The sequence below is a fragment of the Chelonia mydas genome, chromosome 1, assembly GCF_015237465.2.
Source record: "Chelonia mydas isolate rCheMyd1 chromosome 1, rCheMyd1.pri.v2, whole genome shotgun sequence".
Classification (NCBI taxonomy): domain Eukaryota; kingdom Metazoa; phylum Chordata; order Testudines; family Cheloniidae; genus Chelonia; species Chelonia mydas.
The window spans coordinates 237,701,862-237,725,843 of NC_057849.1; the positions used below are offsets into that span (position 1 = coordinate 237,701,862).

At 43.1% G+C, this 23,982-nt stretch overlaps 2 protein-coding genes across 24 annotated transcripts in view; one reads left to right on the forward strand and one right to left on the reverse strand.

The window, feature by feature from the left end:
- Positions 1–2,339, forward strand: part of BID (BH3 interacting domain death agonist) — a 40,571-nt gene extending 38,232 nt beyond the window's left edge. For 13 of the 16 annotated variants that reach the window (XM_043540086.1, XM_043540103.1, XM_043540095.1 and 10 more), the window contains one exon: positions 482–1,767. The gene's annotated coding sequence lies outside the window, so the exon portion shown is untranslated. Of the gene's footprint in view, positions 1–481 lie in introns of all 16 variants that reach the window. The other 3 variants (XM_037877577.2, XM_037877630.2, XR_006288695.1) reach the window with 2 other exon arrangements.
- The window catches only part of BCL2L13 (BCL2 like 13), a 119,951-nt gene that overhangs the window by 26,740 nt on the left and 69,229 nt on the right, over positions 1–23,982 (reverse strand). For 5 of the 8 annotated variants that reach the window (XM_043540039.1, XM_043540044.1, XM_037877543.2 and 2 more), the window contains one exon: positions 2,170–8,412. In XM_043540039.1, coding sequence (XP_043395974.1) covers positions 7,597–8,412 — 816 coding nt within the window. In that variant the 3' untranslated portion in view covers positions 2,170–7,596. Of the gene's footprint in view, positions 1–2,169; positions 8,413–23,982 lie in introns of those variants that run through there. The other 3 variants (XM_043540056.1, XM_043540047.1, XM_043540051.1) reach the window with 2 other exon arrangements.

Consider the following 23,982-nt stretch of genomic DNA (forward strand, 5'->3'; position numbering starts at 1 on the left):
CCTGTGGCCCATGCAGCTTATACCAGTTCCCCAAATGAAATAAGCTATACCAGCAAAAGGACTTTTTTGGGGCCAGTATAGCTACCTCTGCGCTAGAGCTTTTTACTAGCACAACTGTGTGTCAGTAGGGCTGACTTTTGTCACCCATAATCAACAAAATTATGCTGGCAAAACTTTTACATGTAGATCAGGCCTTAGAATGACAGAAATCTGGCAGGTGGAGTCATAAATAGCACCAATTTCCCAGAAGGGCCATAAGGTATGTTGCTATGAACACAGAAATGGGGTGGTGGTCATTAAAAACAGCAGGTTGAGGGGCAAATTCCTCTCCAGTAGCTCCTTTTTAAAATCTCTCCATTCTCGTGGTGATGAATTTGTGACTGAGGCAGGCTCTCCCTTAGGGAAGAATAACAGGGATTTCACTAAGAATATGTACATGGTCTTGCTGCCTTTGCTAACCCCTGTTCTGTGTCCCCTCTAGAGTTGAATGAGAGCGGAGCCAGTGCCATTGACGTCTGTGGAGAAGATTGCTTCTTGAGTATTTACTTTAAACGTTAAAACTTTGCTTTTTTTCCTCGTTTAAATTCTTTTGCAATACCGCTATGAAGGGGGAAGCACAACCCCTTAGTTTATGTTTTAGGTTTTTCAGAGATCACCACAGGAGAACTGTTCAAGCTGTGCGATTGTTCAGCAGAGACATGTAGGACTATTGCTTGCCTGTTACTTTTTTTTTTTTTTTTACCAAATATTGAATGGGACATACAGGTCTTCACCAGCACCAAGACTTAAGAGGAAGTGCCAGTTGGCAGTGCACTCAGGTGTGTTTACTGAAACTTTAGGTCATTATCCCATGCACTGGGGATAGGATCTGTTGGCAGTGAGCCTGTTAGGGTACGTCTTCCCTGCAAGGTTAACCCAGGTGTGAGCAGCCACACAGCATACCTATACTTCAAAGCTGTGCTCTTATGTCTATGGTGCTAGGTCTGCTGGAGGCAAGGCCTATTGTTTTTTTGTGCTGCAGTAAGCCGAGCCCTTCTAGTCTTTCTGAGCATGGTCCTCAGATACTGTCCTAATCAACTGCAAGGGATTTAGCCTCACTACAAAATGGGTGGGTTACCAAGTAAAAGCAGAGGTTAGGTTAACGTCTCTACTGTGCACACTATCCTGGAAAAGCTATGCTAGTGTGGTATGGCCTCTTCTCACAAGGACAAGCATTTCTCCGCACCCCTATCATGATAGGTAATCCACCTCTCTGAGCAATAGTAGCTAGTTCAATGGATTTCACCCCCTATGCTGTGTGCGAGCTAGCCAGCCTGGGTTGAGACAACCACCTAACACTTAGCCTGTATTTCCAAAGGTGTGTCTTCATTAAAGACACACCACTAATTCTTGAGTAAACTATATGCTCAGGGTTTTTTCCCCTAGGCACATCAATGGGGGAGGCAGGGTCTTTTGAGCCTCTGGATGGTGTCTGATTTAGATGTGCAAAGTTATAGAAAAGCAACAGAATTAACATTCAGCTGGTCATACTTGAGTATAACATACACTAGCTTTAATTTCCACTCAATAGGTCCCTCCATGTAGTCAATGACTAAGAGGCTGGCAACCTTGATCACCTTTAACTCATGCCTAGAGCCTCTGCTGGTGGGCCTACCAGGAATGCACCGTCTCAAGTTGACAGTTTATGTAAAACTAAACTCTGAGTTGCTGTTTCTTATAGTACCTGTAAATATTTTATACTTAATAAAATTGTCAGTGCAGCTGTTATCCATTTTCAAACTGGGTGTGCAAGGAAGCGCTTAAAAAAAAAAACTGAATTCAGTCTCCTGCATTCCATTGTCCTTGGAAGTTTATCAATTTTTCCTAAGGTTTCTGTTGAATTTTATAAAGTGATTCCTTTTTAGAGGGATAGCAGACAACAAAGGGAAATATGAGCCTTTTCATTTACTGGAGCTGAAAGGATGGTGGGAGAATGTGGCTAGCTGGATTTTGCTGAGCACCTAGTGAGAGCAAGCAATCCAAGGGTTGTCTACACCAGACTGCACCATTACCTCCGTTAAACAGCATGCCCTTAGCCCAAAGGAGAGGATTTGGATTACTGGAATGCCTTTGGGGTGGTGCACACAGGATGACAGAAGGGAACTAGCATAAGAATAGGTCCACACATTGTTTTTGAAAACTGTACCATTTATTAAAGTGCAAGCTGGGGTCATGGTCTTACAGCAGTGTCCCATTTGGGGAAGGAAAAAATGTACATAACATTTCACTTATAGAGCTTTGGAGCTGGAGAGAACTTTAACACTGTGAAAATAATATTTTAATTAAACTGTCTGAAGCCTCTTGTGCCATTTGGTTATTACCCCCCACCTCCAAGTGCTGCACTTACTTGTTAAAAAAAAAAGGTTGCTGGAAGATGTGAAGGCATCTTCTGCAAGTCAGCTGACTGCATTTCTGGGAACCTACCAGAATGGAAGCATAGAGGAAGCCTGTAAGTACACCATTAAATGCTGCTGCTTGTGTAACAAACCAAGGGGCTCTCTTAGTCTGAGTGGGTCTTGAGCCTTGTACTGTTCAAAGAAGAAGAGGGCTTACTACTGTTTAGTCAGAAAACCAGGAGTGTGGGAGAGATCCACAGCTGCATAGCAATGATTGCACCTGCTCTGCCCAAGTCAGTCTTGGGTCAGACAATTCACTTTTCCAGCAGCTAGAGCAAGGAAATCAAGCTGCTTTTGATGCAAATTTTAACTAGGCATCGAAGCTCCCTTCTACAGCATGCCTTCAGGCTACTAGCTACAAGGGAACAAATGGGTATTAGCTGCAGTCTGCCTAGGGGACCTAAGGAGGGTCAACTGTAAATAGGAGAAAGGATAAATTAAAATGATAGAAAACCCTTTAAAAAGCAAAGCAATGAACATGGACTATATCAAGTGTTCAGTTGCCTTAGCCATAGGTGGTAGCTCTACGGTGCGTGGTTTTGATTTTCCAGCTAAATAGCTACTAACCTGGCTCTAGTTTAACCTCAGCAAATGTGATTATCCCAACCCGGGAACAACTGCATATGACTCAAATACTGCCTACTCCAACATGGTACTTTCAATGGCTGCCGTACCTGTAATCATTAGCCCTGTGAAGTACCTGTCCCACAGCAAACTGGTCGTAGTTTAGAATGCGCTCTCTCTTATTTGGAACGGCCTTCGCTGAGCTCTCAAGCACAACTACAGCCAGGCTCAAAGTAATGTCACTTGCCTCTCAGTGCTAAAATTAACCAATTTATTAAAACCATACACCGCTTCTACTGCTCTCCCAGCTTCCTGCTGGGGAAAGAAACGCAGTTTTATTTTCGGTTTCACACATCACCACAGTCCACTGTAGAATACAAAATTTCTCCCCTGTAACCCACTGGATAAGGGAATGTACAGAGAAGCAGACAAAGGAATAATTCATCTGCATATATTTCAGCTGGAGAGGCCTGTGAGATTTCATCCTTAGAATGAAGAGTTCTGAAAGCCATGTCTATACTTGTTTTGGCAGCACAGCTGTCTCAGGAGGGTGGGGTTTTGTGGTGGGTTTTTTTTTTTTTTTTTAAATACCAAACACAAAGCTAGCTTTCAAAAGTAGTTTCTGGCCATGTTGTGCTTACTACAGGCAGCCTGAGCAATTTGAGAATAGCTGCTGCTGTAGTAAGCAACACAGTCCAGTGGACAGAGAAACAGGAGTGCTATATGTTCTATCCCACCTCTGAATCTGACTTAGGGTGATCTAGGCTTAGAGTATCTGGCTGTGTCCCACTTTTTACAAAGGGAGAAACGGTTTGTAAAGCAGTCTACAGCTACAGCTAAAAAATACTAATGCTTGGTAGTTTTATGACAGCTTGAGGATGTGCAGCAGACAAATGTAGAGAGATGCAAGAAAAGGTTCAAGGTAGAAAATTCATTAAGGTCAAACCCACTGAGGCACTTAGTTTTGGAAAAGCGGGTGAGGGCAAGTAATACTAATGTGAATGACAGTACAAACATAACACTACAATGAATGACATAGATAATGTCTCCCCCTCTACCAACTGTAAGCATTCTATTACGGAGAGATGACCAGCACACTTCACATCAGCACCACCTTCAGTTCAGGATTGCCTTAACATACTTTAAAAGAGAGGGAGCAAGTCTACCTGTTTCCAAATCCACAATCAACCTTAGAGCAAAAGCATGGCCTCCAAACCCATGACAATAAAACTGTACTCTTAAGTTTATCGCCCCTCATTGGATCACTTCCACCAAATGGCCAGAGCTAGGGTTGGCTACAACTGCTTCAAACCCAAAAGGTTTGAGTCCGTATTCTTAGTGGGAACTCATGGAGATGCAAATGTATAGTCTACTGTGGGAGGAGAATATTTTCCCAACTGTAACTTCTTAGAAAGAACTGATGAGGGGAATCATCATCAGGGAATAACGAATCCAAAACAGGGATTGTGGCTGCTTTTCCACTGAAGTAGAAGTCAGTCAAAGCCCTGAGCATTTTCTTGATGGGGAGGGAGGAATATTTAACAAAATCCTAACCAAGGATTTATTTGCTGCTGCCACTGCCTTCTCCTCTCCCTTTCCCACTGTTGTCAGTGTGGGACTAGAGTACCAGTGAACAATCGTACGCAGTAGGAAAAGTTTGTGTTAATGTGATGGAAGACGTGTTTCAATTTAACAATACATGCTTGAATCTTGTATCCCTATTGCTCTCAACTTAGTAGAAAATGATTTCTCCTCCCCCGGCCTGTAAAAAACTATTCTTCTCCAGTCCCAGTATGAATATCTAATACAGGAAACTTTTACGGTGGGGTGAGAAGAACGCATTTCACAATTTGCATACTAATATCCAGAATGCACAGGGAAATGTACTCCAATCTTAACCTAAAGCTGAGGCTAGTTTTAGCACCCACTCTGAGACTAAGGAGAGGGGGGCTCTCCTGTCTGTCTCAAATTTGCCAAGCATAAAAGTATATTACCTTAGGGACAAAATTTCACTGTCACTAGTGAGATGATCGCAGCCCTAGCCATAAGAACAGCCTGCAAGGACCATGCAGGGGAAGGAGGCAGCAGCAGCTCTTTGTAAACTAGTAAAGGGGCCTACCACACGGGTGTGGATAAAGTTAAGTAACAGAAGAATAGAGTAACACCTTCCACAGAGGAGAACTAGACATTGAACAACAAAAGCCCCACTGTGGTTGGGGTAGTTTCTACTTATTGGACTCGTATCATTTTAAATGCTTCTGATTTTAGTAAGTTAAATAGAAGTTAAACGGGAAATTGTATCATGTCTCTGACACAAGTAATAGTGGAGTCCTTCCTATAAAATATCTACAGCAGAGAGCTCTCGAGAAGGGAGGTAAGAGAAGGAAGCTATGGCAAGGAAAACAGCAATGTCACTCTATTGTAACTGCACCCTCGCAAAAAAAAAATCTATGCAGCATGAGGCAATACTTGCTAGGACGAGACTGCACACTCACTGCACAGCAATGAGGATCCCAACCAGAGCACCTAGAAGTGTCTGGGAAAAGAACTAGTTCAATTTTACAACAAAGACTTCTAAGGCCAGCCTGCTACAATTTTTATGGAGTAAAAGTAGCCCAGCTTATATACAGGGATGTGATCAACAGAGCCCAAAATTCCTGAGCTAAGCAGGTTCCTTCCACAGTAATGGGCACCAGCTTTAATAACCCTTTCCCCACCATTCTCTGTTCCTCAGAAAAAATCCCTCAACTCAAACCTCTAGAAGCCTATCTACAAAACCCACCCTAGCTCAAGATTAGAGTGCAAAATTCGTGGACTACTGGGTTTTGTCAACTGCCAGCATTTTGGGGTGGGAAGGGACAGGAACAGAGATACAAATTCATTTCACTTGAAAATAAAAAGCTCAAGACAAAAAGGAATACACTATTCTCAGCCCAATTATTAGTAAAAGACAGGTCCATTATATCCTAGGCAGCAAGTAAGATAGTCAGAAATAAAATAGGTTGTCTTATGCTTTAAAAATCGTACGTTATGGTTTCATTTTCACTTTATCCCAAGTTCCTTTTCACCTACCTCCATCTATCCCGAGCCAGCATATACACCGAAAGAAAACTAGTTTTACCTACGGAATCAAAGACCATGTCCATAAAGCTGCAGTACACACATGCATTCATATACACATACACTCTATGAAACAGGAACACGTGTGGTTGATCTGGGCCAACTAATGCACATGGTAATACTTTAAAGATTTCACTTATAAATTTTAAGAACAAAGGTTGTGACGAAGGGGGTTAGAATTTTTTTCCAAAGTAACTTTATTATCATTTACTGAATCTGCAAAGTATTTAGGAACATTTACCAATTATTTCTGCATAGTGCGCAAAACTTGCATTAGGAAACTACACCACGCTGGCTCCCAGAACGTCATTCACCCTAGGGCCAGAAGCCACAGGCAAACAACAAAGGAAATATTTAATGCTGTTTGGTTTAGTTACTAGCATCAGTTACTTTGAATATCAAGGATTCTGGCAGTTTGTCATAACCAAGGCTGAGTTAAGACTAAATACGCTCTGTACTTAACTCATGCAAGAAAATATAGAACTGCAGCCCAAGATAAGGACAAAGCAACCATTTAACCTTTGATTTCACAGGTGATGTCAGCCTCACAGTGTTTTGAATTCCACTATAAATCCTGGGTAGTCATATTTTATCCACTAAATAAGCACTAGCATCAAGACCTTATGAAAATGGCACAGTGACCCAAATGAGAGTCATACTCTCTGGTGACTGATCTGTGGCAGTAACGTGGGATGCACAAGAGGGAGCCAAAGGTTCTCTCAGATCAGCAAACAGTAGTGTATCTCCTCCACACTCCCGTAGCACAGAGGTGGAGGCCTGTGCATCTCTCCCACCAACATCAGAGCACTCAGAGAAAACAGATATATAGAGGCAGCATCTTTACAAGATGGGGCTTCAGGAAGCATAAGGGGCTAAACAGGTGTGAGAAAAGAGGTATAGTATGAGCACTCTCCCAGCTAGGGTTTAGAAGGAACCTAGGAGGTTAGGAGAAATGCAGTACCTGAGAGGAAGCTGAGACAAAAGGGAGACCAGCCTCATGCTACAGGATTAAGGTGGCTGGTTTATTTTGTATGTTTGTTTTTAAGAGAGTCTAAGGGGCACAAAGGGAAGTGACAAGACAAGGTAGCTGCAACAACAGCTCAGTCAGGGAAGCTAAAAATTCCAGGGGTTAGCAGCAACCGGCCCTCTCCTGCCCCTGGAATTTTCTGTTCCAGTTTCCAGTATACAAGCACCCCCTTTCCTCAGCACTTGTGCTCGGTTCTGAAATTTGCAGAACTGATATTTTTAAAATACCCCTGTACTTTAATCAGGAAAAAAACAAAAACAAAAACAGTCTCCACTCCAATTCTACTAAAAAACATGATTGTCCATAGCCTTAGCCTTATCAAATAACCTCACCCCATCACCGTTTAAGTTATACAAATGTCCAATTAACAGCAGGCAGCTGAACCTTTAGTTAATGCAACTAAAAAATTTGGATCCCACTTTCTCCCCCCTCCTCAGCAAAAGAGCCCCATTACTTCTTTCTCAGCGCCAGTGCTACTCCCACTGCCACAGCCAGAATAGCTACTGCAGCAGCCCCACCATACAGCAGTATAGATTTGCCTTCTGGCAACAGGATGGGTTTCTCCTCTCCAGCTGGGGATTTCTCTTCCATTTCTTTCGAATGGCTCTCCTTCCCCACTTTCATTTCCCCTTCTGGAGGCAGTATTTTCTCAGGTTCTGGTGCAGACTTTTCTTCTGATGGGGTTGGTTTCTGTACAGGTTTACTCAACATGGGGATTTCTGGTTCAACAGGCTCCTCAGCCACCTCTCCCTCTTCCTCATGTTCTGTAAGCAAAGGTGCAGAAGGGATTGCTTTTTCAACAGCCACAATCTCAGCTTCAGACTTCATCTCCAGCAAAGAAGGGGATTCCAGGAACCCCTCCTGTGCAGTCTCAGTCTCCAGGGCCACCGATGACACTGCCGCTTCCTCTATCCCCTCTGGTATCTCCTCCTTCTCCACATGAACAATGTCAGAGTTGGAAGAGTTATTTTCGCTCCTTTCTTCACCGCCTCCATTGCTGTCTAAGCTCTTTACCTCTTCAGGATCCATAGCCACCTGCTGCCAGGACTCAGGTCCAAGAGATACTGGCAAGCTCTCTGTGTGCCAGCTCTGGCTAGCTGACAAAGAGACAGGCAGGCTCTCTGACTGCCAAGACGTAGTCACTGTGGGAGACTCTGGGGGGCTCACCTGTCCAGAGTTTTCGCTGGTTAGGATGTAGATGTCATTGCTGTCCTCTGCAATTGCATGGTATTCCTCCTCTTCAGAATCCAGACTAAAGACAGTACCCTGGAAGAAAGGCAGAGAACACACCAGATCAGTAAAGAACAGCAGAGTTCACAGCACATCCTCCCAAACAACAGCTCCATGGAAGAGCAACACAGGCTGGTAGCATCACAAGGCTCTGCAACAAGATCAGCTGGCCTTTGCCAAGGAGCAATTTCTCTCTTCTATGTTTCAGATTGAGCTACAAGAATTGCCTTGTCCAAGTGGAGTTTTCAGAAAGTGGGACCATTTTTTAAGACAGAACTGCTCCTTGGATCCCACCTTTCTCTAGAACTAATATAGTGCTTAGTTATATGAATAAAATGTAGGACATCAGTAACCAGAAAAAATTAAAGTTAACTTGCTTTAACAAAATGGGTGAAAAAGGGGGGTGAAAAAGCTTGGTTTCCTCTCCACTCTCCCATTTTATGTGTGCGCTATACTGCTTGTTTAGGGGCATAGAGGCTTTATATGTATTAATACTAAACCTGTCACCTGCAGCCCCCACTGCTCAAAATCTGTCCCACTAGTTTGTAAAGGAGTTCCATCCTTGTTTGTTACTCCTTCAATTTTGGCATCCTTCACAGATTTGACAACAATTTAAATTAAACCATAAAAACAACCAAAAGCAGCCACACAAAGGGCAAAGAGTTGCCTAGTTTTTTATTTAGTTAGGTAAAAAACTCTAGACATCCTAAAAGTTTGCTACTGTACTCCAATTAGTAGGAAATGTCAGCGTATGAAGACTGAAAGACTCTTCCCCATTGGAGCAGGAGCAGCTTTGTGGGCTCCCGGTTGACCAGACAACCATCCAAGAACCACTGGCCAAGTCTTTTATTATTATTGAAGAAGTTCACTTTGAGAGAGAAGCTGCAAGAGGAAGTTATTTCTAAAGGCAAAGGAAAACCTCAGGTGGGTATGACAACAAATGAGATTTTAAAAGGAACAGAGAAAAAACCCTGATGTTAGCCACGTGGCACTTGACTTAAAGATTTTGAAACAAAACACAAAATTGGATTGTTTCTCCCCACCGAAAGTCATTTTTAAATTTTCCAAGAACATTTGGCCAGTGTTGCAATACGGAACTTTACACAACTCATTATTCCTCCACTTCCATTCAGACCCCTTCTCTCGAGTATCTTCAGTTCTCCACTTACATTCTGCTTGATCAGCAGCAAGTTTCCCTACACAATCCCATCATCACTTGCTCCCCAAACCTGAAACTTAGTAACCTTCCCAAATTTGTTCCAAGTAATTTCTCACTTCAAATACTTACACCCCTTCTTCCTTCTTGGAGGCAGAATTTCACATCACCTCTCACAAACAGTACGTACAGGAGTGATACCTCCCCTAACATCTATGAGTTCAAGTTCCTTGTCCTACTTCTGTCTCTTTCCATGCTTACTTTGTTTACTGCCCCGCTATGCTCCACATCCAAACTCTCCTTATGTTCTTCACCCATCACACAAATTCATTCTGAGTGCACCCAAATCTGGCTTACAACTGCAAAGGTTGACAAAAGCAACACCTGCACACTGCCACATCAGAGAGGGAGGCTGTACAAGCAAGCTGCCATTAAATTCTCATCCTTTCCTCTGCTGGAAGCAACACCAATCATGCCCCAGACTATATAAGGAAGGACACAATGTGTCTCTAGTAACTCATTTCTGAATCCTAAAGCATTGAGTGTTGTACTCAAGACCATTAGTGATACCAAGAACAATAGCAAGAATGAGCCTCCTGTATTAGTGAAAGCACTCAGTCCACACAGTAACTGTGCTCAGGTGTACTGTAATGCCACAAGTGTGGGAGGGACTGTACTGCAGGGGTTACAATGGAAGTAAAAGAAAAATACACATCCATTTTGATAAGCCCAAACTGTCATTTAGGCCTTATGAATCTATCACTGCTTTTCTAATATGCAACGAATGCAGGTGCCTATAAAGTGAATAAAAATAAGAACAGCCGCTCCGTCCTTTCTGCCAGGCATGTCAACAGACTCCTTAATGACCAACCCAAGAGACTGGTGCTTCTGTGAGAAGGAAGCACTTAAAATGTTTGGATGCCTCACAAATGTTCACATCTCCCCCCTCAATCTCTTGCCTCCATAACACATGTCAGCCAAGGACCCCAGAACTTACAGCTGGGCTAGACAGGAAGATTCCCTTCATAAAAGTAATGGGAAGTTAAGAAAAAAATAAGTACATCATAGAGACTAATGTAACTATGAGCAAAGAGAGAGGTGATGGTTTTATGATTAAGGCAGTGAAGTGGGACTTGGTAAATCTGGGCTCAATTCCTGGCTCTGCAACAGGCTTCTTGTGGGACCCGTGGGAAAGTCATTTAAGTTCTCTCTGCCTTAGTTCCCCATCTACAAAATGGGATAATATTTTACTTTACAGGCTGTGATAAATGAAGGGGTGGGGTGTAGCTTCCTTTTATGGACACCCAGCCAGCCAGTTAGCTATAAAGTTCATCTCGGTAGCTGTTCTCTACTTGCTTGCCCTGTAAAGGGTTAAAAAGTCCCCCAGGTTTTTTAAAAAAAAAGTGAAAAGAACGAGGAGTACTTGTGGCACCTTAGAGACTAACAAATTTATTTGAGCATAAGCTTTTGTGGGCTAAAACCCACTTCATCAGATGCATGCAGTGGAAAATACAGTAGGAAGACACACACACAACATGAAAAAATGGATGTTGCCATACACACTATAACGAGAGTGATCAGTTTTTTAAGGTGAGCTATTATCAGCAGGAGAAAAAAAACCTTTTGTAGTGATAATCAGGATGGCCCATTTCCAACAGTTGACAAGAAGGTGCGAGTAACAGTAGGGGAGGAAAATAAGCATGGGGAAATGTGTTGTGTAAACCAAGTAAAACTAAGTAAAACTATTTCCCCATGCTTATTTTCCTCCCCTGCTGTTACTCACACCTTCTTATCAACTGTTGGAAATGGGCAATCCTGATTATCACTATAAAAGGTTTTTTTCTCCTGCTGATAACAGCTCACCATAATTGATCACTCTCGTTATAGTGTGTATGGCAACATCCATTTTTTCATGTTTTCTGTATGTGCGTGTGTGTATATTTTATATATATACACACACACACAATCTATCTTCCTACTGTATTTTCCACTGCATACATCCGATGAAGTAGGTTTTAGGCCATGAAAGCTTATGCTCAAATAAATTTGTTAGTCTCTAAGGTGCCACATGTCCTCCTCGTTCCTTTTGCTGATACAGACTAACAGGGCTACCACTGGGGGGGGGGGGTGGGGGGGGGGTGGGCACCTGACCAAAAGAGCCAATGGGAAGGCTAGAACTTTTTAAAATGGGGAAACAACTTTCCCTTTGTCTGTTGCTCTCCAGGAAAGAGGGGAACAGAGGACAGCAGGAATGCTGTGTAAACCTTAAGTCAGGTATGATCATAAGTCATCAGATCATATCTAGAACTACTTATCTAAACTTCAAATGGATAAGTAGATCAGAATGTTTAGCTAGATGCGATCAGGTTTATTTCTTATTTTGGTTTGTGGATCTCCTCTGTGCTAACCCCAGATGCTTTTGTTGCTTGTAACCTTTAAGCTGAACCCCCAAGAAAGCTGTTTTGGGTACTTAATTTTTGTAATTCCTTTTTTTAAGATCTAGCAAAAAGCCTAAGTTCCAGATGTATTTTTTCCTTTTTGTTTTTAATAAAATTTACCTTTTTTAAGAACAGGATTGGATTTTTGGTGTCCTAAGAGGTTTGTGTATGTTGGTTGATTAGCTGATAGCTCTTCCCCCGGGGTGGGAGGCAGTGAAAGGGCTTGAGGGTACCCCACAGCGAGGAATTCCCAAGTGCTCCTTCCTGGGTCCAAAGGGGTTGGGTTTTTTTTGCATTTGGGTGGTGGCAGCATTTACCAAGCCAAGGTCAGAGAGAAGCTGTAACCTTGGGAGTTTAATACAAGCCTGGAGTGGCCAGTATTAATTTTTAAAATCCTTGTGGGCCCCCACCTTCTGCACTCCAAGTGCCAGAGTGGGGATTCAGCCTTGACACAGGCATCTTGTGAGGCCCTGCAATACTACAATGACAGGGGCTATGTAAGTACACATAAAGAGAATAAGCTACTTGGGTTTATAAAAAACTACTACTACATGGTTTTAGGTTTCAGACTAGCAGCCGTGTTAGTCTGTATCCGCAAAAAGAAAAGGAGTACTTGTGGCACCTTAGAGACTAACCTCTCCTTTTCTTTTTTACATGGTTTTAAAAATCTTTATTCCCTTATTCCACTAATTTTGCAAAATATCTGGACTTTATTAAAACATTTGGTAAAATGCAAGACAAAAATCTTACTTGAAATATTCATTTAAATTGGCTTGCATGTGAGAAGTATCATCTGGATTAAAAACTAACTGCAAAACCAGAGAGGGTAAATGATAGGGTTATCATATGTCTATATTTTCCCCGGACACATCCGGCTTTTTAGCTCTTAAATTGCCATCTGGGAGGAATTTTTAAATATCTAAAAATGTTGGGGAAAATAGGGATGTATGGTAACCCTAGATGGGAGCTGCCAGAGCCGCAGAGCGGGGCTTGCAGATGCCGGCAGCGCGCAGAGAGCCCTCCCCCCAACCCTAAGAGCCAGAGGGACCTGCTGGGTGGTGAGGTAGGGAGTCCTGGCGGTGCTTGCCTGCGGTGGCTCCCAGGAAGCATCCAGCAGGTCCCTCTGGCTCCTAGGGTAAGGTCTGGGGGCTCTCTGCCCGCTGTCGGCGCCTGCAAGCCCCACCCACCCGACCCGAGGAGCCAGAGGGGACCTGGCAGGAGCTGCCCCAGGTAAGTGCCGCCGGGACTCCCCACCTCGCCCCCCAGTAGGTCCCTCTGGCTCTTAGGGTCGGGTCAGGGGGCACGGAGGGGGGGAAGCGGTGTGAAAAGGCCAGTGGCGAGCAGTCGGGGTTGAAGAGGCGAGCGAGCCAGCGGCGGGCAGGGGTGAGGAGGCAAGTGGCGAGCCAGCGGCAGGCAGGGGTTCTCGGAGCGGGCATGGGGGTTTCTGGCAGGGGAGTGAGGTGGTTAGTGGCAGGTAGGAGGAAGCGAGTGGTGGGTGGGGGACTGAGGAGGGACGCAGCAAGCCAGCAGTGGGCCAGGGAGCGAGGAGGGGTGCGGTGGCAGGGCCGAGCGGGGAGGGGGCAGGACCTGGGGCAGAGTGGGGGCAGAGCCGACAGCACCCCAATGTGGAGTGTCCTCTTTTTTGAATGTTCAAATATGGTAACCTTAGGAAATGATAAAGGGAAATTCATCAAGTAGGGTTTAGGGCCAGATAAAGGTGTTTGCTAGCTGCTGTTTATTTAACATTTTCAATGAGCTGAAAGAAATTAAAATATGCAGACACTGTGCATGTACCTAGAATTCCAAAACACACACTGTGCTATGAGTAATAATTGACTGACAAGAGAATGCAAGACTTGAGTTCTATTTTCTAAAATTATATTTAATTTGAAAAATACTAAATAGTCTGAACTCACCATTAACTTAAAAAAGCTCAGTCAATGGCCTGGTGAGAAGCAACCATTCTTCCAAAGACCAAGAAAAAATTACCCAAAAAGGAGACAATAAAATCAAACATTATCAAACCCAGATAGACAGACTTTGCACCCAAGCCTGAAGACTGCTAGAGAGGAACTCGGACAGACACTGTTCAAGAAAAGAGTTTCAGATATAATGTCCTTTTGTCCTATTCAGATGAAATCTCAGGATGAAGATCAAAATTATCCTGGCATATCTCAACTGGATTGGATAGATATAGTGAAAAGTCAGCCTGCTGCTCAAATACTTTTGAGTATTGTGCACTTGCTGTTGAAATCACTAATCACTTGTTTCTTTGTAATCATAAATTGTGATAGAATTCTCATGATAATGCAGCGTACAGAAACATAACACCCATCTATGATCATAACAAAGAAGCTTAAATGTTTTCAGAGTCTGAGTAGACCCAGAAGAATTGAAAGCTAGACAATAACCTGAACTATGGGCTAAATTCTCTTCTCAGTTTCTGCAGTCTGGAGTTTATCCTTCCCTTTACCCAGTATTAGTTTTGCATTTTTCACAACATACCAATTTATTTCCTGCTTATAGTACTCACAAAACAATCCATCTGTAATTCCCTACCCCACTTCCAGGGACAGGAATGGAGAAGGAACCAGGACAGATACCAGTCATGTTTCTTAATCCAATATTCAAAGGTGCTCAGATACCACAGTGATGGATGTGATATAAAGGACCTGAACAGAATATTTTTAATTTGCTTTGTCTGTTTTTATAATCATTATCCCTGGTGTTTGTAACAAACCTCTTCTCAAACATAATATCTAAAAATGTTCCCTTAGTAGCATTTCCCTCTTCTCCCACTCCACTAGGTTCTCCACCTCTGTTGGAGCTCTTTAGATCCTCCATCATTTTCATCTGCTTTATCCCTTTCCCCTCAATGGCTCTGAATTACAACAAAGGATAATCAATGTTGTTCTTAAAAAGGAAAAAACAGGAGGTAGTTTGACAAAGCTCATGCAAAGCAAACCCACCAGAATGCTTGTAATAGGAAATTACATCTGCTAGGAAACTGCTGGTAAGCCACCTAATAAAGTACAAGGATGACGAAAGAAAGCTCTAGCTCATATGATTTAATCCAACATTCTTGCAGTCATCATCAACCATGTTTAGACCAGTCACAAAGCATCACTAGTTGCTCATCAGTTAAAACACAAAACAAGGGGGCAGTTCAGTGATAACACTGGATTACATTAATATGTGGAGGATCAGAGTTAATTATTTTAATCTGTTCCCTCATGCCTGAGCCAATGGATCTGGGAGAATCATGGAAGCAGTATGCTCTGCTGGATAAGCATCTGTGTTCCCCTGAAGTGACCGCTTCTGCTGACTCAGAAGCAAAGTTCGGATGTACATTATAGTTATAAAAGAAGTCAGTACAACAGTTTTGGAGGGGGTAGAGAGAGGGAATGGGAAGACTAAAGGGAAAATATGTATCCGCCTTAGGGCTTGAAGGACATCTGTGAAAAGAAAAATATATAACGACTGAGGCATGGGGGAGGAGAGAAACTCTACAAATGAACATTTCTTGTTCTGTACTGAAACGATTTACCTCACAAAGTAAAACATTTAAAGTTTAAGGTTATAGAGTTTCCCCACAGACTTATATGGCTCTGTTCATCCAGTTCTAGACCACCAACAAAACCATCATGGCCCAGCTTAACTGTATACTCAGTGCCTGCAGGGGAAGGGAGATCAAGGGCCCTTTCAGGTGTGTATTTACACAGCAGCTGGGAGCATACCTCCCAGCCTGGGTAGACAAACTCATGCTAGCTCTGCTCCAGCTAGAGCACTAAAGTTGGCTGTGTGGACATTGCTGCACGGGCAGCAGCATGGACTAGCCACCCAACCTCAGACCCAGCAGGTCTGGCAAGTTTGGACTTGAGTGGCTAGCCTGAGCTGCCTCTGGTGCCACAATACCCACATCGCTATTTTTAGCATGCTAGCTTGAGTCTGTCTACCCAGGCTGAGAGGCATGCTCCCAGCTGCAGCGTAGGACTCAGCCATTCAGGCCCAAGGATGAAAACGCTATTTGGACATCAGAAAACTCAAATATTTGAATGACTGTATTTAATTCTTTTGCTTCATTTTTTAATTCAGAGATCAGAGTCAGAAAGTTTTAGTAGAGAAGCCAGACAATACAGTCATGAATTATTTAGGACACAAGATTAACATTTCTTGAGCTGCATTAGTGAGTTATTCAGGAAATCAAGAGGATAAAGCTACAATTTTTTTTAAAGCAGCCACAGTACAAAATGAATGATATTTAGGGCATTTCCGTAAATTCATCCACAGATGTGACCCTGCAGCAGAGCTGCTACAGACAGATTAACTAGGGCCAGATGGAAAGCTTAGAAGGATTTTTATAACCTGGGACCAACCATTAACCACATTTTGGAGATGGAAAAATTAAATATGTACAAAACAATTAGTTTCCGTACCTGTAGTTTTCCCCATTCTGAATGGAAATCCACTGTTCCATTATGATTGGAAAACCACTGGGTTTTCCTGCCTTTTCCAAGTCTGAGGCAGTGCAAGATGTCATCCTGGTAGTTTTTTCCTCCTACTCAGCAGATAGTCAAAGGGACTGCAGGATGAGACAAAGATGCCTGAAAGGCATTGGGACCTTAGGAATCTTGAGAGAGGGAGAAAACTGCAAATCCTCCTTTAATTCAAAAAGAGTGAGAGTGTTTCGCTGGAGGAGAGTGTGCCTGCTCTCAGGCAAACAAGTATGAACATCAGGAAAAGCGGGGCACAGAAGGGACTGTAACAAGGGCGCCTCCTGGGAACAGTAGGAGCCCGCCATTGGGCCCTTTGGGGGGGGTCCCCACATACCCCATGATTCTTCTCCCTCAGACTGATCTGTCCTGTGTTAGCTTTCATGGTGCAGGAACAATAGTTAGAAAAAAAGCAGGACCATGGCTCAAAATCTGCTCAAAGTCCAGGTAGCTGCTGAAAAAAAGCAACCCTACAGACTTTGCACAAGAAGCTGTGGTGTGGGGGCATGGGCTAAGAACACAGAACAGAGCGAGGGAGCTGGAACTTTGGAGATACAATTGTGACTGGTTCAATCAGTGTCAGTGCAAGTAAGCAGGCTGGGAATCTATCCTTGAGTTAGAGGAGTGTCCAGCACTCCCCCCAGGAGCTCCTCTGAAGACCAATGCTAAAGTGGAAAGAGAAAATAGGGGGAAAATAAGTCTGTATGAAAATGCAGAAGCCAGAGGAAAATTCAGAAGAGCCTCTGCCTCTAGAGACAGAAATCTGGGAAGAGTGATGCCACAGGAATGCCACCAGGTGCAGTAAAACAGACTTGGTGGGTGGGAGGGGAGAACTACAAGAGGTCTTGGAAAGGAACGGAAAAACCCACCCTCTTCCATTCTAACCGAGCATAGAACTCCCACAGAAGGGATATTCCTGCCTTTAATGTTTGACAAAGCTGTGATTACAGACATGTGAACAGAAGTCCACAATACAAGGGCCTACATTACCCACTGTTTCTCAAAGCAGACAGGAAGCAAAGAAAAGGTCAGTAACATCCAGCAACTTTTTGAGAATTCCCTTAATAGCAGGAAAAACAAGAATCACTGAATGTAGATCTCACAGGTGTCAAAGTAATTTCTGGCTTGCACCAGCAAGGCGGCTTCTATTCCCTGCTTCAGGCTATAATCATCTACAGCTCTTGTAAAGACAGGACACTATGCTACTAACAATATGCAGTATCCCACCACTGCAGCGCTACCATTGTTAGCGATTGTGGGAGCACTTATGTAGATCATCCAGCAGCATTGTTATCAACATGTTGCTTAGACCCTCAGGGTTAGAGGTCATGGCCATCTAAATTCATTGGGGATTGGTCCTGCTTTGAGCAGGGGGTTGGACTAGATGACCTCCTGAGGTCCCTTCCAACCCTGATATTCTATGATTCTATGAAATGTTACAGGCTGAGCTACACTAGTGCATTGATGGAGTGGCAGCACTGGTAATGTAATGGTGGGAGATCTGCTTTAAAGTTATTCAGACACAGCCTTTCAGCTTGGATTCAGTATCTCTATGTCTGCCTGCACCAGGAAACTGACTCATTGCTGACAACCATCATTAGCAATGGGTCCTCTATGAACAAATGCTGATAACTATTAAACCCTAGCACAGCCTCAGCCAGGAATCCTTGCCCAAACTTGCTACTCCGCGGGAAGATCTTTGTCACTTAATCAAAATGTAATAATTCAGGTTCAAGAGGGCAATCCAAGTCGAAAATTGACTAGAAGCAGGACCTGCAAGTTCCCCCATACCCATTGAAGGGTGGTAAAAGTCACTCCTATATCTACAGATATGCATAGCCAGGAACTATGGGCAAAACATAAATCCCTATTTTAAATGATCCATATGTGAAAATGAGGGAGTTATGTATAGCATTTTTTATATCATATGCCTTTCAGGTTCTCTGTTCAACATTAACCTGCCAGAATATATTGAGTTAATTCAAAGGAAGCCACAACGGGAAAATCCAGAGGAAATGAAAACAATGGCAAAGATAAGACCTTAAGGTTAAACACCTTCAAAGGAGTTAAGATAACAATGGTTGGGCCATCAATGGAGAACAAAGTCTATCTGGCCACATCCAGGCTAGAATGGTTTACTCTTCCCAGGGCTAAAGCCTGGAATCAAAGCCACAAAAACCCTAGAAAAAGAAGGGGGGGTTGGCCTGAGCTAGGAGAAAGACTGCTCTGGGTGCCAGCAAAAGCTGACCAGCTAGCAAGGGGTCAGAGAGAGACAGATGCTTTGAGCAGGACAGCCTGCTTCTCCCAGCCAGAGATGGAGTTAGCTGGTTTGAAGGGATCTTACAGCAGCTAGCAAGGAAAGTTTAAGGTGTAAGTAGGACCCATGCATATAGGGCTTTTATTGTTTTTCCCCTTTGCTCTACAAGCTTTGTACGTGGATTAAGTATGATTAATATTTTGTTTTGATGGCGCTGTTTCTGCATCACTGTGGTCACAGGCTTGCAAAGGGGAACTATTACGGAGGCCAGAACCAAACTGGGCCTGTGTTATTAACACTATTGGGAACCAAGAGGGCTGCAGCCCAGAGACTCAGACAAAGTGGTTGGAACATGTGGTTCCACCCAGAGTGAGGTGCAGAAAGCCAGGCCTGTCACCTCAGAGGTGCACTCAAGGGGGACTAAAGGGGCCTAAGGTGCAGTTAGCCCTATAGCCAGGTGTATTAAAAGAACCTTAAATATTAATCTCCTTGTATTACTTTCTTTGCAGAAAATTATTGTACCTCCCACAGGGATATTATGTGATTGTGAAAGGCAGAGGAGGTTATCCACACAATTGTGAATGGCAGGGGAAGTGTCCATGAAGTAGTCTAGTAAGATGTAGAACCACATTTTAGGGCTTGTCTACACAAACATTTAGGGTTTATCTACACTTAAAATGCTACAGTGGTACATAAGAACATAAGAATGGCCATACTGGTCAGACCAAAGGTCCATCCAGCCCAGTATCCTGTCTGCCGACAGTGGCCAATGCCAGGTGCCCCAGAGGGAGTGAACCTAGCACGTAATGATCAAGTGATCTCTCTCCTGCCATCCATCTCCACCCTGTGACAAACAGAGGCTAGGAACACCATTCTTTACCCATCCTCACTAATAGCCATTAATGGACTTAACCTCCATGAATTTATCTAGTTCTCTTTTAAACCCTGTTATAGTCCTAGCCTTCACAACCTCCTCCAGCAAGGAGTTCCACAGGTTGATGTGCGCTGTGTGAAGAACTTCCTTTTATTTGTTTTAAACCTGCTGCCCATTAATTTCATTTGGTGGCCCCTAGTTCTTATATTATGGGAACAAGTAAATAACTTTTCCTTATTCACTTTCTCCACACCACTCATGATTTTATATACCTCTATCATATCCCCCCTTAGTCTCCTCTTTTCCAAGCTGAAAAGTCCTAACCTCTTTAATCTCTCCTCATATGGGACCCGTTCCAAACCCCTAATCATTTTAGTTGCCCTACATTTTAGTTACAGTACAGCTGTGCTGCTGTAGTGCTTCAGCGTAGACACTACCTACATCAACGGGAGGGATTCTCCCATCCGGGTAGGTCACTGGCTCTCAACCTTTCCAGACTACTGATCCCCTTTCTGAAGTCTGATTTGTCTTGCATACTCACAAGTTTCACCTCACTTAAAAAGCTACTTGCTTACAAAATCAGATATAAAAATACAAGTGCCACAGCACACGACTGAAAAATCGCTTACTTTCTCATTTTTACCATATAATTATAAATCAATTAGCATATAAATATTGTACTTATATTTCAGTGTATACTATATAGAGCAGTATAAACAAGTCACTGAAATTTTAGTTTGTATTGACTTGGCTAGTGCTTTTTATGTAGCCTGTTGTAAAACTAAGCAAATATCTAGATGAGTTGATGTACCCTCTGGAAGACCTCTATGTACCCTCAGGGGTACATGTACCCATAGTTCAGAACCATTGGGTAGGTAATCCACCTCCCTGAGAGGCAGCGGCTGTGTCGACTGAAGAATTCTTCCATCTACCTAGCGCTGGTTACACGGGGACTTAGATCAGTTTAATTATGCCACTCAAGGGTGTGGATTTTTCATGCCCCTGACCAATGTAGTTAAATAACCTAATTTTCTAGTGTAAACCAAGCCTGAGTTCATGACAAGACGGGATGTGAATCTACCCTGCACTAGCCTGCTGCCCATGTGGGCCTTGCTGCCGTGCATTAACAGTTTGTTGATGCGCTTTGATCTCGTCCTCTTTGAAAGTGGAGTAGATCAAAGTGCATTAATTAACTATTGAAGCATGTCAGCAGGGTCCACATGGACAGTCAGCCTGCTACAGGCTAGTGTGGAGTAGATTCAGACCCAGCTTGCGGCAAACTAAATGTTCATGTAGTCAAGCCCTCAGAAAGCGTTTGACAACCCTAGCGAAGGAGAACGATATAAGTACATGCCACAACACACAAAGAGGCAATACTTTGTTACTTTGGAAGCCTTACTTCAGAATTTCTTGACTTTTTGTGTAAAACCAGGACTTAATGCAACAGTATAGGGAAGCTATGTGTCTACTAATTAGTGCAAAGGGCCGAGATGCAAGAGTTCTATCCCAGACTACTGACTTGCCCAAGGTAATACAGCAAGTCCCTTCCCCATATCTTTTAAAAAGTTATTTTACTTGGACTTAGGCGTTTTGCAACTCCTGCTCCTTAGGCTAGCGTGCGACCTACTTAAGCAGCTCAGCTCGACAAGTGAATTGCTCCAGCTTCCTCTCCCCCATTACACAGAGGGCACAGCCATACTTCCGCAGCAACCCAGCATTCCATGCATCATCCATGTCATGATCAGAGCTTCTGGCTGATGGCTGCCTTTCACATTTATCCATCTGTGGTAATGGAATGGGACACGTGCAGAGAGTTATGCATGGGCTTGGACTGCAGCCACACAGAAAGTAATCTACTTAGTAAATACCCACCCAGCCCTTTTCTGAGCCAATTTGATCAGCAGAGGCTTAATGGCATGGGTAAGCAACGGCATATAACTGTTGTCTTCTCATGAATGTTTCCTCAACCTCTATCTCCTTCAGGGCCCTGCTCAGACACACCCCTGCCAGGTGTCTCTTGTTAGCTGATGCCGCATTATTCCCACCTCAGAGAAGGCTGGCATTCTGAGAACTAGAGAAGTTTAGTCAGGAATCAACATGCAGTAGCATTAAAAGAAGGTTACTAATATTCCAATTCACAAATAATCTACATTTAACAAAAATGTTCTGTAAAGGGAAAGGTTTCAGAGTAACAGCCGTGTTAGTCTGTATTCGTAAAAAGAAAAGGAGTACTTGTGGCACTTTAGCGACTAACCAGTTTATTTGAGCATGAGTTTTCGTGAGCTACAGCTCACTTCATCGGATGCATAGCATATCGTGGAAACTGCAGAAGACATTATATACACAAAGAGACCATGAAACAAAACTTTTTTTTTTCAAGGTCTCTTTGTGTGTCCCAGAATCTAGTCCTTTGTTCACACGGCTCCTGTAGTGCATGATCAGTTCAGAAAACAGAGTTTTGCCTTCTCTCAAATCTCACTTTCCAAAAACAAAAACAAAAACACACACAAAAGCTGCCTAGGTCTTGAACTACAGAGATGAGTCATCTTTTATCCACAGCATCAACCACTCAGTCCACTAAACCACACCACAAACTGACTGCCTGTCACAGAGGGACTACAGTTTACCAGCAGTGAGCTGTAGCACTACTACTAGATCTAAGAGTGGGGCTATTTTCCTTTCAGCAGCCAGGCATGGCTCTTTAAAAAAAAAAAAAAAACAAAAAACAAAAACAAAAACACAAGCTCTCTATAAAAAAAAATTTTATTAGCCACACAGGAGCACCACCTTGTGGAGAAACTGATGTCCCTTTAATATCCTTTGAATCCCTTGTAGTTAAATAGCTCCATATGTAATCATGAGAAGGCTAATGTCTTCTTAGGAGGCAAGAGGAAAAAAAGAAGATGAGGCAATGGGTGTGGGCAACATCGGGAACATTTCTGATCTGCCAAATGAGGGGAGGATGCATTCAGCCTTCTTTACCGTATTTAAAAAAAAATAATAATCAGGGTGCACACTTCTCAGTTAATAAGTTTCACGGGCCTGAATTACAAACTTTACCCTGGAACAGTCCTTTCTACTGCATATGTGCCTATGCGATTGAGCTGTCCAAAGAAACAAAAGGCTCCAAGAAGTTATAAATTGTCATGCACTAAGAACACCCCGAGATTTCCTGCAATCAGTTTCTTCTCAGGGCCACAGCATCGATCTTGCATTGCTAGGTTTTCCTAGATACAGGGATTCAGAAGCCATGTGGTTTCAAGGCCTAAAATTCAGGAGAAGCTTTACTTTAAATGGAAGTGTGACTTTGGAATGGAAGCATTCAGAGCCAATTCAAGAAAGAGAGGACATGCCCTAGAAACAGATTCCTTACTGTTATACAAAATCATTGCTGCCTCATTTCAGCCCAAGCTGTCCTACATGCTACAGAATCAATTTCATCTGTTCCAGATGCCAGTACATTTACAGACCCATGCTAAGCCCAGATGCTTCACCAATACAGTCTCAGTTCTCTAGAGACAAGAGTTACACAAGGGTCAACGAGCACCACGCCCTGCATAAAGTACATCTTTACGGGCTTTGAGCATATCAGTGTGTGGTTCAAAACAGAGCTCTTAGAATGGGTGGAGCCACAGATAAGCCAGAAAGAAGAATCTGTGGAGATAGGAATGCCTATCACTTTATGTTAACAATCTTAAGGAGAGCTCTACCAGCTCCCCCCCCCCTGTTCGTCCAAAGCAAACGAACAAAAAACACCACCACCACACACCGAACAGGTAAGTTATACATTTCAGGATACACAACTATGAATTAAAACATTTTAATACATCAAATAGATAAAGCTGGAAGTCCAAGTGGTCAGAGAAAATGTTAATTTAGTCATACTGAGATCAAGAAATCCCACTGGCCAGATCATCAAGGATTGAACATTTGCAATATTAAATTTTATGAGCAGACTGGGGATGCAGACACCTGGGAGAGAAAAAAAATTGTTTTCCATTTTCCTGAAAAAAAGTTTTGAGAATGAACAAAAGGAGATTATCCATCTCTCTCTGAAATAGGGAATAACCTGCAATCGCTGGTGTGTAGTCTCCCTTTGATTTATTTTTATACAAAGAAAACATGTCTAACACGTCAAAAATCACCACAATGGCATTATAACCAGTGATTCCACCACATCCAAGGGCTAATGTGGCCTCATGAAGAGATCTTGTTGCACTCCTTTTTCCGAGTACCTGCAGTCAGCCGGTTCAAATTACCACCATTTAAGATTCTAGCCTTACCAATTAAATCCTTCAGTTTAATTCAACAACAAAAAGGTTGCTTTTTCAACCAGTTTCACTTGAGAAAGTCTGAATATGTATAACTTTTCTTCTTTTTCCCCAGAT